The sequence below is a fragment of the Aegilops tauschii genome, chromosome 7 (genome assembly GCF_002575655.3).
Source record: "Aegilops tauschii subsp. strangulata cultivar AL8/78 chromosome 7, Aet v6.0, whole genome shotgun sequence".
In the NCBI taxonomy this organism is placed as follows: Eukaryota; Viridiplantae; Streptophyta; class Magnoliopsida; order Poales; family Poaceae; genus Aegilops; species Aegilops tauschii.
Window position 1 is genome coordinate 303,819,282 of NC_053041.3, and position 7,781 is coordinate 303,827,062.

General features: G+C 46.0%; 1 protein-coding gene across 1 annotated transcript; it reads left to right on the top strand.

Moving 5' to 3' along the window:
* Positions 1–240: 240 nt before the first annotated feature.
* LOC109767184 (NAC domain-containing protein 53) lies at positions 241–6,794 on the top strand. The gene is made up of 5 exons (XM_020325952.4): positions 241–847; positions 1,083–1,292; positions 4,738–5,487; positions 5,578–5,704; positions 6,157–6,794. Exons 1-5 carry the CDS (start codon positions 371–373, stop codon positions 6,531–6,533), a joined length of 1,941 nt encoding a protein of 646 aa, XP_020181541.1. The 5' UTR covers positions 241–370; the 3' UTR covers positions 6,534–6,794.
* Positions 6,795–7,781: the final 987 nt, after the last annotated feature.

Consider the following 7,781-nt stretch of genomic DNA (forward strand, 5'->3'; position numbering starts at 1 on the left):
TGCCAGACAATCTTGATCGTGCACAGATTGGACGACTTTTTTCCGTTCGAAGTCAAAGAAATCCATGACAGTTTTGCAAAAAAGCCATCCAGTTTCCCCAAACACACTGAAACTGCCAGATGAACGTTCGCAAATGTCATATCTTGTGGCGAACGTTCGCCAGATAGGCCAACCCGATTTTATTTCTGGGATTCTTTTTAGGGTTATTTCTGGGAATTTGGGATGTCCCGAAAACGCCCCTGTTCTTTCTTATAGCCCAAGCCATCCCTTCTTCCCGGAGAGAGACACCCCCCTCCAAAACTTTCCCCAATCCAATCTCCCAATCCAATCTTCCCTCTCCTCTCCTGGAACCCTAAGCCTCCTCAGGTACATGACCCACCCTTCCTCGTCCTCCTCCTCCGCCCCGGCGGCCGCGCCGGATGACCCGACCTCCCTTGCCCCGGGCTTCCGCTTCCACCCAACAGACGAGGAGCTCGTCTCCTACTACCTCAAGCGCAAGGTGCTCGGTCGCCCGCTCAAGGTCGACGCCATCGCTGAGGTAGACCTCTACAAGGTCGAGCCATGGGACCTCCCGGCAAGGTCGCGCCTCCGCAGCCGCGATTCCCAGTGGTACTTCTTCAGCCGCCTCGACCGCAAGCACGCCAACCGCGCGCGCACCAACCGCGCCACTGCAGGAGGCTACTGGAAGACCACCGGCAAGGACAGGGAGGTCCGCCATGGAGCTAGGGTTGTCGGGATGAAGAAGACGCTCGTCTTCCACGCTGGCCGCGCGCCCAAGGGCGAGCGCACCAACTGGGTCATGCACGAGTATCGCCTTGAGGGCGATGGCGCAGCCGGGATCCCACAGGTATTGCCACTTCGGACACCGGCGATGGACTTGTGGATTAAGTAGATATTATACTTCTATCGATTTTTTTTCATACCTGACCCCATTGGGCATTGTGCTATGACTGTACCACGTCTTTTGCTACTGCGAGTCACGGGCAAAATTTTCAATCGCTAGGGTGGCAATGTTCTGTTTTAGTTGCTAATGACGCTTGAATGCAATACAGCGATGCTGATTTTCAAACCATTGTGCGCAGGATTCATTTGTAGTGTGCCGAATCTTCCAGAAGGCTGGGCCTGGTCCTCAAAACGGGGCACAGTATGGAGCTCCCTTCGTCGAGGAGGAGTGGGAGGCGGATGAGGATGATGATTTTGGTCCTATGCCAGTGCAGAGGGACGTTTTTGGTGAGCATGAGGCTCCTGGTGCTATGGAGAAAGGATATCTTCAGATGAATGATCTCATTCAGGTATACCTACAACTTGCATGATTTTCTACTCACTGCTTGTTTTAGTAAAAGAAGCATCTAGTTGGGTATAAAATGCTATACTGCATAAAAGTCAGTTTATGTTGCATGCTTGCAGTTTGAGTTATACATAGATCAGCTTGAGTTGGCACTGAATTTGTTAGCCTTCTGAATCTGAAGATAATAACACATGTAGTTCTATTTCCTCGCACTAGTCCATATGTACAGTCAGGAGGGGTAGCGTACCAGCTGTGTTCTTGTGTGTGTGTCGGCGCTCTCTGGGAGACAATGCCGAACACCTCGTCTTCTAGGTCTAGCACATGGGATGCGCCCTACGGGCCTTAGATATATGGGCAGGGCCCATACCGGTTCAACACTCCGCCTCAAGATGGGTGGTAGTAGATAGCTATCAACCCCATCTTGTCACATCCCAAGTTACAGTCCTTGTTCCCAGCCCCCGTGTTACCCAGAGCTGACATGAGTAAGGCCGATGATCCCAGCATCAAGTTTTCCCTTAATGAAGAAGCGATCAATTTCCACATGTTTTGTTCTATCATGTTGAATTGGGTCATTGGCAATGCTTATAGCTGACTGATTGTAACACCACACTCTCAAGAGGGCCTTCCTCAGAAGTTTCAACTCGCTCAGTAGATTCTCCACCCGGAGCATCTCACTCAACCCTTGAGATAATGCTCTTTACTTAGCTTCTGCTGTTGATCTAGACACAACTCTGTTTGTTTCTTGCTTCTCCATGTCACCAAATTTCCTCCCACAAACACACAATAGCCTGAAGTTGATCTTCTATCATCTTGACAACTTGCCCGATTAAAATCACTCTAGCCATCCACCTCAAGATGTCCACTCGCAAACCACAACCCTTCCTCCTCTACGTTGATGTCCGTGAGCGACAACTCGATCTTCTGGACAACTCCCTGTCGAGGAACGATGCCCCTGGAGTTCGAGCCCGCGAGGAACTGAGTGAGCTGCTCGACAGCCTCAGCAAGTCCTTATGGTTCACCCATCTTTCCGACCAACTACACCCCCTGGCCACACACAGCAGCAGCAGCAGTAGTCCCGGCAACACCCTCAGTACTGCCTCCTCTTCCCTTTCCAGTCAGCCGCAACAAGCAACACGACCTGTCTCTCCTGCCTCTCCAGTCAGCCGCAGCAGCAAGCACCTCTGCTCCCATGTCCACACACCAGCAGCCCCAGCAAGCATGCACACACATCTTCCTACCACGCAGGCAACAGCAGGAGTACAGCAGCAAGCAACAACACCGTCAGCACCTGCACCCAGCAGCAGCAGCAGCACAGCCAACCTCCTCTAAATCTGCCGTTCCTCCTCTGCTGCCTTCTTGCCGCGCACAGCCTCACCTCCTCCTCTTCCTTCCCCGGGCCGAATGCAGCTGCTTCTCCGCCTCGCACGCGCGCGCACAGCAGCCTCTTCTCCGGCTCACAGGACTGCCGCTGATCCGTGCTGGACCCCGCAGCCTCGCCGTCTGTCAGGTCCCGCTGAACCTGGCGTCTGATACCATGTAGAATCAGGAGGGGTAGCGTACCAGCTCGTGTTCGTATGTGTGTGTGGCGGCGCTCTCTGGGAGACAACACCCAGCTCCTCCTCTTCTAGGTCTAGCACATAAACTGGGCCCTATGGGCCTAAGATAGATGGGCAGGGTCCATACTGGTTCAACACCATATATGCCCTTGTCTTAGTTTAACTGATTAGCATATGAATTTTTTATCAGGTTACGACACCTTTTCTTATATTGCCCCTATATGTACAATATTTTGATAAGTCTTACATATAAATACTATACAGTTACCCTAGCATGTAACAACAGGAAGACTGTCATACACTTTCCATATCGAAAAATATGTCCTGCAACATATACATACCGCCGATCCCATATACTACCTTATTGGGACAATATGTTCAACATTGTGATACTGTATTTGGTTGTATGCTGCTTGATAGTCAACAACCACCTCATTTTGGCGAATATAATGTAGTAGCACATTTATCAGTGATTTTCCTTTTTTATGGACTTCTTGAAGCTGTACTTTGTGCCAGGACCATGTTCGTTAACTATACACCAGTTATTAGAATAATTGCGAAAAGACAGCTCCCTTGCCATTAGCAACAAACAACAAACAAAGCCTTTAGTCCCAAACAAGTTGGGGTAGGCTAGAGGTGAAACCCATAAGATCTCGCAACCAACTCATGGCTCTGGCACATGGATAACAAGCTTCCACGCACCCCTGTCCATAGCTAGTTCTTTGGTGATACTCCAATCCTTCAGGTCTCTCTTAACGGACTCCTCCCATGTCAAATTCGGTCTACCCTGACCTCTCTTGACATTCTCCGCATGCTTTAGCATTGGAATTTTTTTGGGTGCCTTCGCATTATCCATGGTCAAAGGGAGATGTTGATCGCTTTTCATTGCCAGAGTTAGATTTTTTTCCACAATCCTGGCAGTTGGTATGCTCACAAAATTTGCTATCACATAGTTGGTTCCATCTTTTACTTGAAGTGAAAAAAAGTGGTTTGTGAATGAAATAATGAATATTTGTATTTTCCCCATAAATCTGTAGAATGATGATTGATGGCACATAGTTTCATTCTAATCTGTTGTTGGTTTGTTTGTCGAGGAAAAAGGTTCATAATATTACTGAGCATGTTTTGTGTCACGTTGGATCTAAGTTATTGTATCTTTCTCTGCACAGGGATGCTCCACTTCTTTCAGCATTGGGATTTAGCTTGTTTTACTTTGCATTAACGAATTCTATGTCATGCTGTCCAGCAAGACTGCTGACATGCATTGGCTTTTTGACATACATCTTTGTATTTCTATCAGGGTTAACTAGCAAGTATATGAGATAATGACACACAAGAGTCATGATGTCATAGTATTCACTATTCAGGTCTATGAGCACTAAAAAGGTTGTAATTCTGTGTTGTCTTTTTTGTCTTTAATAACTTTATAAATGCCAACGCCATCTTTTGACTTTTCGGATTGTCAGCGCCGCCATAAACTCTATAACCTGTAAAAGATCAGACGAGACTGAACTTCACAAGGTCTGCGTGTCATAGATGATCAAACATACTCCCTCTGTTCGTAAATATAAGTCTTTAGAGATTCCAATATGGACTAGATACGGATGTATATAGACACAGTTTAGAGTGTAGATTCACTCATTTTGCTCCGTATGTAGTCCATATTGAGATCTCTAAAAAGACTTATATTTAGGAACGAAGGGAATATATATGTATTCTAAGCTATAATCCTGTTGAACATAATAATTCTTTAGCATACTATTTATCCATACAGGACTATTTTTTACTTTATTCGCATGCGATTATGCTTTATGGGTAATTTCTTTGTTTTTCTCTATCATTTCTTTACCTAATATGCCAGTTTTTCTAACACACTTTTCCCCTCAAATTCAGGACTTGGCTGGTCAAAATGAGAATGGCAGTGTTGTTTTGCCAGTTTCTGACACTTCAAACACCAGCAGCCATTCTGAAGACGTAGAAGGAAATTCAGGGGACATTTTGAATGACCCAAGTCTTGGTTCTAATTTTCTTCAGTATATTCATCCTGGAGAACAAAATAGCCCAATGCTTAATGAAAATATGTTATCTAATGCCAATGTTGGAGATTTTCTTAATAGTTCTAGCCCCAATGATGAATTCCTAGAGCTGAAGGATTTGGAGTTACCTCTAGGCAATGATTCCACTATCTGGCCTTCTGATGGTTGGGCCTGGAAAACAGCTTTCCCCTTGGATGCTGTAAACGGGGCCAACAATGAGGTTCCTCTGATCACTGGTGATCAGCCTTTCCAGCCAGATGAGTTGGCCCAGTTGTTGCAGACACTACAAGATGACTCCTCCCAGTTGGGCTCAACTATGACCGATCTCCCACACTCTTCTATTACAAATTCAGTCAAGCCAGAAGATGATTCTCTTATGTATTTTGATGCGCCCTTTGATAACTCAATGTTCAGTGATGGATTTAGACAGACGAATGGATTTCTTGGCTCCCCAGCAACCATTCTATCTGGTATCGAGACACTGGATGATGGTATTCCATACTATGATGCAATGGACGATAACTTATTTAATGATATGATGTGCTCTGTACAGCAGTCGGCTGGGAGCAGCTCCCATGTCTTTAATGGGCCAGTTCTTACTCAAGAGGTATGCTACCAGTTACATGTAGTAAGAGATGAACTCACTGCACTTTGTGCAGATCATTGATGTACTCACACAAATTTTGTACTTTTACAGGTCAACAATCCCAACTATACATATAGTCCAACTCAAAAGGTTGTAGAACCTAATTTTGTAGCTGGGGCCCCGTCGTCCGCTAGGTTATCTGAAGCTGGTGGCCAGTTAAATTGTGTTGTTTTACCAGGTATGTTATTATGGAAAAGAACAGGCCAGCTATCCTTTGCTATATTTTGCTCTTTAGTACCTATTCAACTATTGATCCAGTATCTCTATCTATGTCACCCTGAGGGACGTTTGCAGTTATATTTAGGGGGTGTTTGGTTCCAGGGACTTTTTTGTGTTGGGACTAAAAAAAGTCCCTAAAAGTCCCTAGCAAACCAAACAGGGAGGGACTTTTTGCTAAAAGTCCTTAGAAGCACCTCCTTGAGAGTCTTTTTCAAAAAGTCCTAGGGACTAGAAAAAGTCCTAGGACTAGAGAACCAAACACCACCTTACTTGCCCTGATTAAGCAAGATCATTTTGTGCATCTTGCAAAGAAAAACAAGCTTTTTGGTTGTGCTTAATCAGGGCAATGTTAACTTGGATGTTGTAGCTGTAAATGAAGATTACTGAAAAGTTTTGGTATTGTGTTGACAGATTCTCAGGCTAAGAATGGCTCCATGGGAAAGCGTTTTGTAAAGATGCTGGATTCAATCTCGGCTCCCCCTGCTTTTGCAGCAGAGTTCCCAGGCAAATCCTTGTCTGGTGTGCACCCTAACACCATCAGCGTGTCTACCGAAGTAATCAGCATAGGAAGCTTAACTGTTGCTTCTCGACAAGGCAAGTGGTCGTTCCAGAAGGATGAAGACATGGAGCTTCTCTTCTCCACAGGTTTCCAGCCTGATAACCGCATACACTGTGGTGGCTGCAACACAGTGACTGCGGTGCTGCGCGGCGGCTTCTGTCTCTTTTTCCTGTCAGCAATAATGCTCCTGGTGAGCTACGAGGTGGGCCTGTGCATCTACGGCAAGTAACCTGGCCTGCCCGCCTGGTATTGGGTATAAAAATATTATTATGACGTTAGGTAATTGTATGTGTTGAGGCGAGAACCGGGGACCTCCTGATGGCCTAAATGTATGGCATTGCATGACATGACCTCGTGCGTCTGTTAAATTCGACAGCATTAGCGGTACTGTTTTGCAGCCCGTGAGTTAGTGCTGTATCAATGAATTCCTCCAGTGATATTAGTATTTTAGAACTGCTTAATAATCAAGTGCATGGTGGTGTTGCAGTTATCCATGTTCGTTAGGTAGTTTCAGCGTAGAATGTTGTAAATACAAATACCAAGTTGGCAGCTGAATCCAAGCTCAGGATGCTTCAGCTCTACATGTGTTGTTATTTGTCAGGTTTGAACAGAATTCTAAACTATGGAGCAGGCGACACAACCCTCCCCTGCGAGAAACTGAAGCTTGACGCTTTTTTCCTCCCATCAGTTCATCGCTAAGGTCGATAGGGTTGGGCGGTCCAACCTTAGCGATGAGCTGATGCTCTTCGGGGCATCTCTTGCGGCTTTCTCTCGCATGCTCTCGGTGGCAAGGGTAGCCGTCATGGGCATTGCTGCCTGCCTTTAACATAGTGTTTTTAGCCTAAAAAAAGACCTACCATCTGTGCTGCTTCGCCTCGTTCATCTGGAAGAGCAGGGTGCCGTCCCTTTGCCTGGCTGCTTGTCCAGAGGAGGATCAACAGAAGGGGATGTTGTGCTGATTATCTCTCCCTCTGAGCGAAACGGCTGGCCATCTTGTGTTCGGCTGCAATTTTGCTGCTGCATTCTGGATCTTGTTGGCACTCCGTCAATTTTGCCCATTTCCGTTTCTTTGGATGATATGATGGGTCAATCATTTGCTTCATTAGTTCCAACAGTGCCAGCTGCGGCATTTGCTATTGGATTAGCCATTTTCGTTATTACTTTTCGAGTCCGAGAGACTATTGCTGTCGAATCTATAAATTGCATTCAAGGTTAAACAGAACTACAGGAGAGTTACCAAATACAAAGTTCTGTTCTCCTTTCGTTTTCTTCTTTCTTTTCTTTTTGCCTAGGCGATCATAGCGTCCTCTCAATATTTCTCTGTTTCTCTGCTGTAAGTAAACCTCAGTGTAACACTCTGCTCCATGTACTCATTGACCGGGTTTTAGCGATTTGATGGACCCGATTACGGAAACCTGGGATGTTGAGCTCGTGAAAGAACTGTTCTGTGAAGAAGATGCAAAAGAGATGCCTGCTA

Bases quoted from the DNA above. Each gene is read 5' to 3' on its own strand.
- LOC109767184 (XM_020325952.4), top strand. From the start codon at position 371: ATGACCCACCCTTCCTCGTCCTCCTCCTCCGCCCCGGCGGCCGCGCCG. The intron at 1,293-4,737 runs GTATACCTACAA...CCTCAAATTCAG, and splicing joins AGATGAATGATCTCATTCAG to GACTTGGCTGGTCAAAATGA. The intron at 5,705-6,156 runs GTATGTTATTAT...TTGTGTTGACAG, and splicing joins AAATTGTGTTGTTTTACCAG to ATTCTCAGGCTAAGAATGGC.